This window comes from Tachypleus tridentatus, chromosome 9, assembly GCF_004210375.1.
Source record: "Tachypleus tridentatus isolate NWPU-2018 chromosome 9, ASM421037v1, whole genome shotgun sequence".
In the NCBI taxonomy this organism is placed as follows: Eukaryota; Metazoa; Arthropoda; class Merostomata; order Xiphosura; family Limulidae; genus Tachypleus; species Tachypleus tridentatus.
Window position 1 is genome coordinate 37,427,563 of NC_134833.1, and position 14,691 is coordinate 37,442,253.

The 14,691-nt window shown below is 34.0% G+C and overlaps 1 protein-coding gene across 1 annotated transcript in view; it reads left to right on the forward strand.

Moving 5' to 3' along the window:
- CenG1A (Centaurin gamma 1A) overlaps positions 1-5,587 on the forward strand; it is a 109,841-nt gene extending 104,254 nt beyond the window's left edge. The window contains exon 21 of the mRNA XM_076458799.1: positions 824-5,587. Within this exon, the coding sequence (XP_076314914.1) occupies positions 824-1,036 (213 nt within the window). The 3' untranslated portion in view covers positions 1,037-5,587. The remainder of the gene's footprint in view (positions 1-823) is intronic.
- Positions 5,588-14,691: the final 9,104 nt, after the last annotated feature.

Below are 14,691 nucleotides of genomic sequence, written 5' to 3' on the forward strand. Positions count from 1 at the left end.
GGTCGGTCAAATAGACAGACGTCACTTAGTTAGGGTATAGAAAATAACAGACAAAATATAAAGGTTTACTGAAAACAAAGGTTTGAAATCTGTTTAGAGATTACACAAATAATATTTGAGATTTTTGGGACAAAGAATAGTTTTTTCAATCATAATATGAAATCACTTTACACTCAGACTAGTAATCAAACAGAATTTATAGTGTGACAAACAAATCTTTAGTAAAAATATGAGTTTCTGTGTAAAAAATACTTGCAACCTTTACTAAAAGTTTACCAAATTTTGTAAAGGTACACATGCTATGTCAGATGTTATAGTATAAATGCTTAACTTGTGTATATTATACTAAGCTTATCATGGAAGGGTTAATACTAATAAAGCCTGGTATTTAGGGTGTTTGACTTGCAACAATATATGGTTCAAAGAATCAAAACCTGTCACTGGATATGCTCGCCTTTTCAACTGCATGGTTGTTATAATGTGATGATCAATCCCACTTTTTGTTGGTAAAGAATAGTTGTAGTGTTGGCAGTGGGTGCTGTTGACTAGGTCTCTCTGGTCTATCACTTCAAAATTAAAATGGCTAGTGCAAATAACCTTCAAGTAGCTTTGCTCATAATGCAGTCAAACAAAATATATTTGACTATATCTATGTACATTGTCATTCAGTATCAATAAAATAGCACAAGGAAAGAATTTAAACAAATCAAAATTTTCCTTAAATAATCCATTATTTAAGTATTATTCACAGTAAAATACACTTCAGGTTATTTATAGTATTAGCTAAAGGTCTGATCTACTTTTCTCTCCATTTTTTTATTAGCATAATGCCAATGTAAAGGCTGTAGACACTGAAGGAAGAACAGCCCTAGTGTATGCAAAAAACTCAGACTCACAAGAAATACAGGACTTGTTGATAAACAGTGGTTGTCCTGAGATTGGGAGTCACACAATAGGTACTCTACAACGTAGACGTGGAAGTGTGTCAAAAAAACCTTCGGAGGTGTTTGACAAATTACCTGCAAGTATTATTTAATTTCAGAAAGAAATAGAAGGATGGTTAATGCTTCTGTAATTTGTTGTAATTTTTTGTAGATATTGCTTGTAGCAGAGAATTTTTTCCTTGCACGTGACGTGAACGTTAAAGGTTTTGTATCCATTCTCTTCACAAGGTTCTCTGCTGTTAATTTTCAGTAGCAACAGACACTTTTAGTGTTTATATGTGATATGAATAAATTACTCAATCAGCTTTGGAAGAAAGCACTGAAATTATATTAAACGTAGTTAAATGTTTTCTGGTAACATATTCTTAGAAGCTGTTAATAGACACTGAAATAGAATTTTGTTAGAGCCTTAATTAGTTTAGCTTAAGCAGCAAGAGAATCAAAGTTCACACTCTTCACTTTCAGTAGTTGTCATTGTTGCATGTTGGCCATTAATCCTGTATATACACTTACAACATTACAGCGTATGTTTTATCAACTATAATTGTGCGTTATGTTAGCTACAGATGTTCTTGATGCTAATTGATTAAACTGATGTTATTGGTTTACATGTAAGTGCTCTTTGACATTCGCAGATATCACAAGTTTGCATGAACAGTAGGCGACGCATAAGCATAATCTCACTTTAAATAATTCACAAGTAAAGTCACTTCTCCCTGCTTATGATTCTTCCTGGTTTACTTTTGCTAACAAAGTAAAGTTATTACAAATAAATAAACATTTCATAACATTTAATATAATGTCACAAGTAAAAACAGCCATTACTGTTTACACTTAACCTAAAATGAGTTTCGCATCACTCTTTCCAAGGAAACATTACAAAGGAAGTGTGAAACATGTTGAAAACTATTCTTTTAGAATTAGATAGATATCTAGAAACTTGTTTTATATGTATATTGATTTCATTGAGAAATAACAAGCAAGATCCATTCTGTTTATCATCATTGAATACAATATGCATCTTAATTCAGCCAAAATATTATAAGTAAAGGAAATTTTTATAAATGTGAGGCTACTGTACAACTGTTAAAATTTCTTCTACTATACTTGTTGATTAACTTTGTGACAGGTTTTGAATCATTGAGTGATACTTAATTTAAGTAATTTTAAAGTTTTCTAATGTTGTTGTATTTAAAGGCCCAGTTGTATCTTTAATTTCCTTTTACATTATCATTGTTAATTGATTGAGGTATCTTTATGTACCATAAAATCTCAGTTCAACTAACATTCATTCAGAATACAGAGAAACCTGAAAAATCGAGACAAGTCAATATATACCTGTTAATAAAAAATGCATTTCATTTTTGTTATTGTGCGAGTGTGTTTGGTGAAAGATAACCAGTGAAATTATTTTATTGACTTGTATGCCAACCTAATGATTGTTTATACTGTAGCAGGTTATATGTATTTCTAACCCATCATTAAAAATCAAGTGTTACACAATCTGAGCATGCAGTATTGTGAAAAGTGTAGTAAAGTTGTTATTAAATGTTGTATATAGAGAAGTCTGCATGCCTGTTAGTTATAATGGGTGAAGCAACACAATATATTTTGTTTTTTTTTTTAAATATAAAATAAATTTTCTTGTGATTAAATTGTACAACTTAAATTTTATTGTTTTACATTAATATATTGTATTTATTTATTAATTATCCAAACAAAAATTTTGGCAGCTTACCTATATATTTAAAATTTGTGTGTAACCTTTATAATTATGGAGAAATTAAAATTTTTAAGTGCAAATTTTTTTATAGTACAAAAAATAAACAGTTTGTTTTTCTTTCTTGTACTCGGTTATAGGGGGTGTTGAAATTTCAAATGGGTGGTTTGGATTGTGTCATAGATGAATATATTTCTTATACACACATACAAAAGATTGTATGGTATTCATAATAGTTTTCTAAGTAGTTTTACTTCTTTGTAGGACATTTTGGTTTCAGGTTGTAAAAGCTGAACACATAAAAAGAAAAAAAAATGTTACCTATATAAATGTATATTGAAAAACAAACTTGTTCAAGAACGTCCTTGTAAAACCACAAATTCTTCATAAAATGTATTGTTTTGCCTGAAAATGAACATTTTTATCTAGAAATAAATGTTGGTTGGTTTAATAGGTATGTTAAATTATGGTTTATTCTGTGGACTAATGTGTGATAATTCTCAAGTGTTTGGTTAAGGTAATGTGAAGATAGCCTAGTGTTAATGTAGGCTACAAATGTCTTCATTTTTTTTTTTTTCCACAAAGATCTCAGCATTAAATGATCATTAAAGTACTTATATCTTTCAGAGGAGTGTTTGTAAAATTACACTGGGAGCATTGTGGTTCTTGTCTTATCAAGTAAACAGTACTAACAAACCTTTCCAAAGTTACTATTGTTGATTTTCTGTTCAAAAAGCTGTACTACTATATTGAACAACTTATGATTGCTCTTATTTTTAATTTAACAAAGGTAGATTATTATAGTAGATGTTTATCCAATTTTGAGAGATGAAATTATTCAATTTAAGATATAGGCTCTATATTAAATTCTTATTCTTCCATACATTGGAGGTAGGAAAAGACTTATTTGTGCTTATTTGCTAAACAGTAAAAAAAAGAAAAAAATATTCATTTTGACTTAAAATATTGATTGCTGTTTATGTTCAGTTTTTATAGAATACATCAAAATTTCAAGTTGAATTTTTGTTCCCAATATTTTATGTGGACTTGTCTTTTATTTTCTCCTATTGTTTTTTTTTTAAACCTTTGGGTTTAATCCCAGATAAATAAAATTTATGTAACTCTTGTGTGTTTCACTTACTGGAACTATTGTTTTTATACTTATTGTAATAAGATAAGGTGGACCAAACTGTGTAATAGTTGTTTTTGCCTTGTTTCTTTCAGAAATTTAAACTCTGTAAGGTTTTTTTTTTAATCTACCTCCATGATGTTTCTTCAGCTCCTGTGTCTATTTTGTTGTTGTAATTGTTTTAAGTAATATTTGTTGTAATAGAAATTTGTTTTACTAGCAGTGTCCACGATATATCAGTAATTAAGTTTCAGGGATATTTCTCATTTTTTAAATTTTACTTTGTTGGAACGAAGTCTGTTCTGGTTTTTGCTATCATTGTTAAGAGGAATTAAAACATAAACGACATCTGTACGAATACAACACATTAGTTTAATATTTCTACTAATGAAGGTAGTTTTATTGTCACATTTTCAGAGATATCTCATGCATAAAATAAATACTTTTATAACTACACCATCTGTATGTTTAAAAGTCAAAATATTTTTGCTAGTGATGAGAATGCTCTAATTATCCTCCTAGTGAAACTTATGAAATCCAATCAAAACTTGAAATATATGACCAACGTTATGGGTAAAATGTAAATTATAAAAAAAAAATAATTTCAAAGAGAAATTTGGTAGTGTAAGACCCTCGAGAATACAGCAATAAACCAATCTGGGGGGGGGGGACATATTCGAAAGTATCTTTGGTCTTCCAGAGGAAGACCTCAATACAATAATTAAAATTGTTGTCCACTTCAGTCGCACCTAACAACTGCAGTACATTAAGTCATATTTCTGAGACTTTTAAGATATTACTTATTATATAATGAATGTAATTATTTAACAGAGTATCTCAAAATAATATATAAATTAGTCAGCTGTCAGGAGGATGAATGCTAACTGAAGTTTGTCAGCATATTATCTTCTTTCTTTGTATCATTGGGTGATAGTAACAATTACCTTTGTTAACTATTTCCGTGTTTCCCATACTTGTTAATGAAAAATGGTTGTATGACCATGGAAACTAAAGCTGCTTCTGTCCAGTATTGTATGATACTGTGAGTAAGTTGGTTACTAGGAGCATTGAGCACAAGTTATTTCATCGTTTGTGGATCATCAAAATGTATAAATCTAAATTTTGTACAACAAAAGGAAAGAAACTCACTGAATTAGAGCACTGTAGTTAGAAACTTTTAGTCCAGGATGCACTACCAGCGTTTGCAAGCAGCCAAATATTTACATGTAACCATAGTATCTTCCATTGAAATCTTTGATATAATGTTCACAATGTAGAATTTGACATTTGCTGTATCACTAGTATTCAGTAATATTGGAAATGTTAATCCCAGCAAATGCTAGCTAGAATATGACCTCTGTGTAATGGAATTCGAAGTGCTTAATAATCCTTATTACAGTAAGGTATCTCTTACCCAGTAATGTTACTGTATGGACAAAACTGTTTGTTTTCCCACATACAGCCTAACTTACAGCAAAGGTTGATGTGATGATTTATTTTTACAAAGTACAGTAACTTGTATTTCTCTGGTTCCGCTGCAGTTGTGTAGCCAGGATTATCTTCAGATTATTTCTGGTTTTAAATAACCTCAGGCTTGGTGTAAGTGTAGCTGCTCCATTTCAATTATTGTACAGAATTTGTATTGTTTGTAAAATATAAGATTGTATTTATAGAAAGCGTAAAAGGTTAAAGGTCACGAACTTTTTTGTTGATGTGGTACATATAACGAAATCGTAATTATTATAGTTCTTGGAAAGCTCCTTTCTTATTTCGTCAATAAATTATTTCATTTTTGATAAACGTGTCAGGATTGTGTAGTTTTGTTTATTTTTAAGTTGCAGGCGGAATGAAAAGGGTTGAAATCTAGAAGCCAATTCATTGCGTCATATTTGGTTTTCACGTAGCTAAAAATTTTGACCTTTTGTTTAAATAGTAAAGGGGAACAAAATGCCATTCCGAATTTTCTAATTTTTTTATATTAAAAGTGTCGGAAACGAAAAATAACATCGTACGAATAACATAGTAGCTTGCATTCACAGTTTTGTGATTTGCTCATTAACTCCTGGAAAATCAATGAAGTAGCATTGATAAATTTTAAAAATTCAAGTTTCTAATGGAAGTGGCATTTTAGAAAAGCCTGATTAATGGTATAACAGATGCAATATGTAGGAAGGACATTGTCTGCTTGGCGCATCTTACGTAACTGACAGTAAAACCTTACTGAACATCAATTCTAAGTCAACGGGCTGTGATAAATTGCACATAAATTATTAGTTTTGACATTCATTATTTTTTTATGCAGAATCCGTAGCAGCGTAACCAAGGTCGTCTCATGAAACTTGAAGAAGAGAGGGACTGTTAGGTTTAGATATTCTACATAACGAACGCTGGAAAGGTCTCTCGCATTAATTAAATAATATTTTAATCATTAACATTCGCATCATCACGAGCACCAGACCCAACTTCCAAAATAATCATACACTCCTCTAATAGGGTTAAGGGACTTTTTCCTTGCACACTTTTGTTATTATGGCTCAGTTTGAGTGTTTAATTTTTGTTCTAAACATCACTATTTTTCGAGGAAAACATAAATGAATACACTTTTAAATGTAGCCAGTGTGAGGCTCCGAAGGATCGCGAGATTTAACCTATTCGTTTTTCTTGTTTCTCCGACACTGAAAGTGAAATGCCAAGAAACAACAATTTTTTTTCTTCAAACTAATAACTTCTCAAGTGAAATTTAGTTTATTTTGTTTTGCAAAGAATTTCAATGAAATTTTTATCAAGTGATGTGTGTTAAATCATTTCGGTTTGTTACCAAGTTTTTCCCTAACTCCTAATATATCGCACAGATAACCCTCGTGAAGCTTTGCTCGAAATTCAGAAGCAGACACAATAAAACAAACACTGCTTACTTGAAATAGGTAAAATTTGATGAGGAATACACTTCGTGTTGTTACAAAATTCCAAATTCTCGTGCTCTAGAGGGTCATTGCTAACGCTGGGAACGTCTCTTATTCATTCTGTACATGGACGTAGTTGCTGGTACCGTCATTTATTAATTCTATACAGAGGAAGGACACAAAGCTTTAGGATAATGGTAAAAATAATTCATTAAATATAGTGTGCTTCCTCTTGCATTCATTCATTACATATATTATAATATGAATTTTATTAAAAGCCGAAAAAGAAATTCGTGAAAAGTTAAAATTATTGTAGATTTTTTGGTAACGCATTTTAAACGATACATTAAAAAGGTTTTACTAATGGAAAAAGCTGCCTCTTTTAATGTTTTTTTTTTCTAAGGCTGCGATTATTTATAGTAGGTGTCTGTAGCTTGTTGGTAGGCCCGGCATGGCCAAGCGTGTTAAGGCGTTCGACTCGTAATCCGAGGGTCGCGGGTTCGAATCCCGGTTGCACCAAACATGCTCGCTCTTTCAGCCGTGGAGGCGTTATAAGGTGACGGTCAATCCCACTATTAGTTCCTCTGAGGGTCGCGGGTTCGCATCCCCATCGCGCCAAACATGCTCGCCCTTCCAGCCGTGGGGGCGTTATAATGTTACGGTCAATCCCACTTTTCGTTGGTAAAAGAGTAGCCCAAGAGTTGGCGGTGGGTGGTGATGACTAGCTGCCTTCCCTTTAGTCTTACACTGCTAAATTAGGGACGACTAGCACAGATTTTGTGCGAAATTCCAAAAACAAACAATCCTCATACGGTACTGAATTTCACTACTAAGTGATAATTTCGGATGGCAAAGTTACTACATTTATTTAAGGAAAGTGACTGTAACAAAAAAACTAAAGGTTTATTACACCTATTGTTAACTTTCTAAAACGTTGCACAGATAGGCTGGCTAATCAGAAATTTACGTCAATGTTCTACATTTCGTTGGCATGTAGCCAATGGTAAGTTTGAGAATGAGTTGGAATCACGTAGACATTTTCCACTGGTTTCGCATGTGTATTTGCATAACATTGAATAGTGTAGAAGTTCCTAAAATAGTTACTAGAACTCCTTTTCCCCTTTTTATAAATTAAAAGTAAAGAAATAAAAGGATACATAAATAACAGTGCACTAGATCCCATAAAATACTAATATTATTTGAATAAAGTTTGAAAATGTTTGTACCAGCTCATTAATGATATTGAAAAATATGTACAACTTATTGATTGATATAATTTAAAATAGTAAAGTTCACTGCCTTTATCATCATAATTAATCATTGACCAGTTTATCGCATGTTTAAGTCTATAAGGATTTGTAAGAAAGAACATCTGAACATAACTTTAAAATATACAAAAGTCAAAATGATAGTCAATAATATTACCCCTAGCTAGTACAGCGGTAAGTCTACGGATTTACAATGCTAATATCAGAGGTTCTATTCTCCTCGGTGGACTCAGCAGATAGCCCGATGTGACTTTGTTACAAGAAAACATACATTCGAGCAATGCTCAAGGGAAATTACCAAACATATATTCACAAATGTTTTCGTGAAAGACTATAAATAGAATAGTTCTTCTACATGCACATATTATTACTAGATTATGATAATTTTTTTAGGAAACATGTTCATAAAAAATTTATTTAGATATATTTTTATTTTTGAGAAGCTTGTGTGTGTATGGATAATGGGAATTAATAGTCTGTTTGTTTGGGAATTTCGCACAAAGCTACTCGAGGTCTATCTGTGCTAGCCGTCCCTAATTTAGCAGGGTGTAAGACTAGAGGGAAGGCAGCTAGTCATCACCACCCACCGCCAACTCTTGGGCTACTCTTTACCAACGAATAGGGGGATTGACCGTCACATTATACACCCCCACGGTTGGGAGGGCGAGCATGTTTAGTGCGACGCGGGCGCGAACCCGCGACCATCGGATTACGAGTCGCACGCCTTACGCGCTAGGCCATGCCGGGCCAGGAATTAATAGTCATTATTGTAAAATAGTAATTAAAATAATAAAGTGCAAATGTGATAATTAAAATAAATAAACATACTTAATTGAAGAATACATTGTTAGCCTAACATTAATCGCATTGAATTACAATTTGTCATCAAGGCAATATCAAGTATGTTAAACAGAAATAATCACAAATGCTCTTAACATTTCAACTGTGAAACTCTCAAGACTTTACATTTAGAAATTGAATTCGTAATGTTTACAACAGGTTTCTTCTTCAGGTAAAACAAAAATCATAGTTTGTGAACTCTATTTTTCGTAACTTTAATTATTCGATTAATCGTTTTTCATAAAATAGAATCGGATAATCGTCGGCCATTTTGAATCCAACGTCTTGAAAGTAGTAAAATGATAAAATATAAGTAGAGGTAATACCATGACAGTTTTACGTGCTAAAAGTGTCTACATAGATTTATTCTCGATTTAGCGAGTCAATTTGTGTTGCATTATGTGAATGACTTAAAAATCAATTTAAATTGTACATACGACTTATACCTGTCGTACGCGACTTGACAGGTTTTGCTCTAATTGCTCAATATAATCGGATATTTAATCGTTTAAAGGCTTATTTGCATGTTTTGGGACCGGCTATTAATAATAATTATTCTTTCTATTTCTGAATAGAAATAATAACCTATATTTTAATTTTGAAATCCACTTCCATGAGAAAGCAAATCGGATTCGATTATGCGAGTAATCGTCACAGCCCCATTTAGCATTCCTCATTGGTTTGGAATTTCGAGCTAAGCTACACCAGAGCTGTCTGCGCTAGCTGTCCCTCCCTTAGCAGTGAAAGATTAGCGGGAAGGCAGTTAAGTTATTATGACCAACCCTTTTATCAATAAATAGTGGGATTGATCGACCGTTATAACGCCCTCATGACTGAAGGGGCGAGAATACATGATGAGACGAGGATTCGAGCCCGCAACTCCCAGAATGTGAGTAAAGCACCCAAACCATGCCCATGTTGGGCCTTTCTTATGGGAGAAAGGTATATATATATATATATATATATTTGTCTGGTGATACTTTTAAATTATTGAAACTGTATAACAATGTTAAAAGTAACGCGTGGTAGCGAATGGGGATCATAAGAGGAAGGCAGAAGTAAAATGAACACATTAACTTCATCAAAATTATCGTTATATTGCGCCTATTCCCGATTATAGTGCAATATATAGTGCGTTGATTATTCGAGATAAATATTAACTTTTATATGAAAATGTATTTTATAGCAATGACTATTTTTAACGCGCTGTACAACTATTATTTTTTATGGATTTGCGATTTGCTAGAAAAACAATTTAATCTATTTGGTTTTCTTTATGTGTGTCTAAAAGTTTGCATTCTTATGACATTATTACACGGGAATATCTTTGTTAAATTTCTGTGTTCAGTCAAACATACTTTCACTAGTGTTACCACTTACACATGCAATGCACTTAACGTGTTCGGGGGGGGGGAGTTACGAAACGAGAGAGGTAAGAGATTAGATTTGAAGCAGAAAAGCATGTAATATGGACAAAGTCCAGAGTAATTACATATTTAATGATTTTTTCTACTGCGTCTTTGATTTAAAAAAATTCGCCTACGAAACAGTACATTCAATGACAATTAACTAAATGAAACAGTTAAAGATTGGTTGGCAAAACGTACTAATAAAACAAATAATTATCGAATAATTTTGTTAGTATCCTTACAGGAAAACATGAAGTTGATGTTGCTCGGAACATGCAAATAGCATAATACACCAAACAGTATTCAGTTGGGAGGGTTTTAATTTTTTTTGTCGGGGGGGAAGGCGTTTTTTGTATTTCAAAGGAAATTCAGAATTGCAAGTAAGTATTATTATAATAATAGATGTCACTGCGAAGAGCTTTCCCTTTTGTAGGTTCCTAACATTTCGAGCACTCCAGCTATTAAATTCAAACCAAAAGGAAATTAATATGACGTTTCAGTCTTACATTACTAACTACTGATTGTTGGGTTACATCATTTTGAGCTAGAGGCAAGGCCTATTGACTATTACCTTTAGATAATTCTACACTTGGAAATGTATCCACTGTTTCACGTGTAGCACACGACAATTATGTTCTCCCTAATCTAATTATTTCGCTACCTGCGCATGCGTATGGTTAATACGAAAGACCTTGCGTAAACATTGCCAATTTGTGGACTTAACAGATGGTCCGATGTGGCTTTGCTATAAAGAAAACGCACACACTCCAATTTGTGTGTTATGCTTGTGTGCATATATATATACACACACACTGCTGCCAAAATCTTAAGGCCAAAAAACAAACAAAAAAATATGCATTTTGCGTTGTTAGACTGAACCACTTATTTGAGTAGAGCTTCGAAAGATGTAAATAAGAAGAGGAAAAAAAAAAATTTAGCATTTAATAGGGAAAATGTGAACACTATGAAATTAGCCTATATACTAGCTGGTCAAAAGTTTAAGATCATACCGAAAAGGAGTCCTAAACAGGGTAGGAAATGCCCAACAAGAAGTCTCAGTAGTGAGTTGCACGGCCGTCATTGTGAATAACTTCAAACATTCGCTTTGGCATGGTCGATGTACAGTTACACAGAAAGTGTTCGTACTACTGCGTCGTGAGTAGTTTTCTTCCTCATAACTTAGAAAGTATCACGATTAGGATAAAGAAAGCAGAGTATATTATAAATATTATACTAATACACATCTACATACATTTTTATGCAAATTGAACGACAAATAAACTGTTTATAAACAAATAACCAAACATAGGAGGAGCAGAAAGTGTTCGTGCGTCTATTTTAATGGTCAGTTGTGTAGCCTTTCAGGTGAATTACTTGGCGCAATCTCTCCTCATAGTCCTCCATGATCGTTTGACAGTACTCGACTGGTATTTTCTTCCATTCTTCTTCACAGAAGGCCTCCAACTCTTGCAAGTTTTTCGGATGACGCTGATAAACCCTGGTCTTTAACTCATGCCAAACGTTTTGAATTGGGTTGAAATCGGGTGACTGCGATGGTCACTCCAGAACGCTTATATGGTTCCTCTGCAACCAGGATTGCACATATTTCGATGTGTGCTTAGGGTCATTGTCGTGCTGGAAGACCCAATGACGCCCAAACCGCAAGTTCCGAGCATCATTCTTGATATAAGTGCCTAATATATCAATGTACTCTTCTTTTTTCATGATTCCGTTGACGCAGTGAAGTCTGCCTACACCAGAAGAGCTAAAGGAACCTCACAGCATGATCGAGTCACCTCCTTGTTTAACTGCAGGGTCGGTATCCTTTGTAAGATTTCGTTCCCCCTTCTTACGGAAAATATTGCGAACATCATTGTGGCCGAAAAGCTCGATTTTCGTCTCGTCTGACTAAATAATACTTTTCCAATAGGTAAAGGGTTTATCTACATGCTTTCTTGCATACCTCAATCGTGCTTCTAAATGAACAGGCTTTAAATATGGAGTTCTACGAGGACGGCATGCTTTGAACCCAGAAGAGCGTAACATGTTCGTAACTGTAGAGATGCTTACTTCAACCCCAGTTTCCCTTAACAGTTTCTGTATGCCATTACGTGTTAAACGAGGGTTCTTACTAACTTCTCTGAGAACTTTCCTTTTGGTTCTCTCTGGAATTTTGGTGGGGCGTTCGGAACGAGGGAGGTTAGCAGTTGATCCTGTAACGTTTGGCATGAGTTGAAGACCAGGGTTCATCAGCGTCATCCAAAAAACTTGCAAGAGTTGGAAGCCTTCTGTAAAAAAAAGAGTACCAGTCGAGTACTGTCGATCCTGTTAGCTTAAACTTGGAAATTATGCTTTGAACAGTAGATTTCGGCACATTAAGTTGTATAGCAATACCGGAAAGAGACTTGTATTTTACAATAATTCGTTTTTTTAAATCACTGGACAGTTGTTTCCTGTTCGCCATGATGACCAAGCAGATAATGACGGAGACGGCGTTAAATTGCTGGAAGTACATTTTTTGCTGGCTAAATTCCAATAATTAAGAACCTAGTGTCTAGTTCTGGAATGGTATAACGTAGTTTATTCGCCAAACTAAACAAAAATTTTACGGGAATATCAGTTTTTTCACACATTCTGCTCCTCTATTTTTGGTTATTTGTTTATAAACAGTTTATTTGTTGTTTAATTTACATAAAAATTTATGTAGTTGTGTTTTTAGTATAATATATGATACGTCTATTAGCCTAATCGTGATACTTTATTTAAGTTATGAGCAAAAAACTACTCGGGACGTAGGGGACGAACACTTTCTGTCGTAACTGTAAGCGTTTTCAGAAGGTTGGTTGGAATGTTATTCCAAGTGGTGAAGATGGCTTCACGAAGATCGTGCACTGTTTGGAATTGACATCCATTTATATAGACTTCCCTTAACATCCACTCCAAATATTTTCAATGGGGTTCAGTTCGGGCGAACACGCTGGATGGTCCAAAAGAATCACGTTATTCGCCGTGAAAAAGTCCTTTGTCCTGCGAGCATTGTTGATTACAGCGTTGTCCTGCTGAAAGATCCAGTCATTTCCACACAAGTGAGAGCCTTCAGTCAATCAGGACGCTCTCTCCAACATGCCAATGTAGCCCCTGTATAACCTGAAGCTCCATCGTTCTACGGAAGGAGAAAGCACCCCAGGTCATGATGCAACCTCCTCCACTGTGTCGTCTAGAAAATGTCTCCGGTTGGGTATCCTTATCGTGTCAGTAACGTTGGAAGCCATCTGGACCATCCAGGTTAAATTTTTTCTCATCAGAGAACAAAACCTTCTTCCACTTTTCTACGTCTCATGTTTGGTGCTTCTCAGCAAAGTTTAACCGATCTGTTTCGTGGTGCGGAAGGAAGCATTGTTTTTTAAGACGTTTACGGATTTTAAAACCTTTCTCTCATTGATGCCGTCTTATTGTGTTCTTGAGCTGCATTCTGCGTCCATAAGGGCCTTAATCCGGTTCGACGATCAGCTGATGTCTTGCCGGACAACCCGTGAATACTCCTGCTCTACGCCAGTGAAATTTTCTTGGGCCGACCACTTGAACTTCTCGTTCCATATCCCTCAGGGTCTTTTAAGAAATTTGCAACAGCAGTTTTACTACGCCCAATCTCACCAGCGATAGCACATTGAGAGAGACCTTGCTTTTGCAGCCCGACAATTCTGTCACGTTCAAACTCTGTCAACGTTTTAGCTTTTGCCAATTTTTACCTAATGTAACACAGAATATGTCAGTGGGAGATGTTGACAACGCTAATGCTTGAACACAAGTGACTAAATTTCGTTACGTGTTTACCTATTAACGCTTCGTTTCATTATAGTCTTAAACTTTTGACCAGCTAGTATTTAGGCTAATTTCTTAGTGTTCACATTTTCCTTATTAAATGCTAAAAACGTTTTTTATTTTTATTTTCCCTTTTCTTATTTTTATCTTTCGAAACTCTACTCAAATAAGTAGTTGAGTCTAACAACGCAAAATGCATATTTTTTCTTTATGTTCATTGGCCTTAAGATTTTGTCCAGCAGCATATGTGTATACGAGACCCTTTTTATATAGAAAATTAAATGTTTATTCTGTCTGGCAGCTTACTTGCGTGATTTTTTAACTGATTCTAAACCTCCAGTCAGCTCTGTAAAGTTTAAAAAGTGATACATTATGCTAAACCTGGTCTATAGTTTCGAGCAATAAATCTAAGTACAGTATTCCCAGTTTTCCTCAGTCCAACATGAGAAAAATACGTAAAATGATAAGGTTTATTTAACGTCTAGCCTGATAATAAAGTTAAAATATGTATTTTGAGCGCATTTATTGGAATGTCGTTATTCTTGTTTATTTCTTAGACATAAAATTCTGAAGAATTGAATTAGATAGCGAGCACCTGATTTGTGTAAACGAAATGTTCTATTCCATCTTTAAATTAGATAGTAAGGGCGTGATTC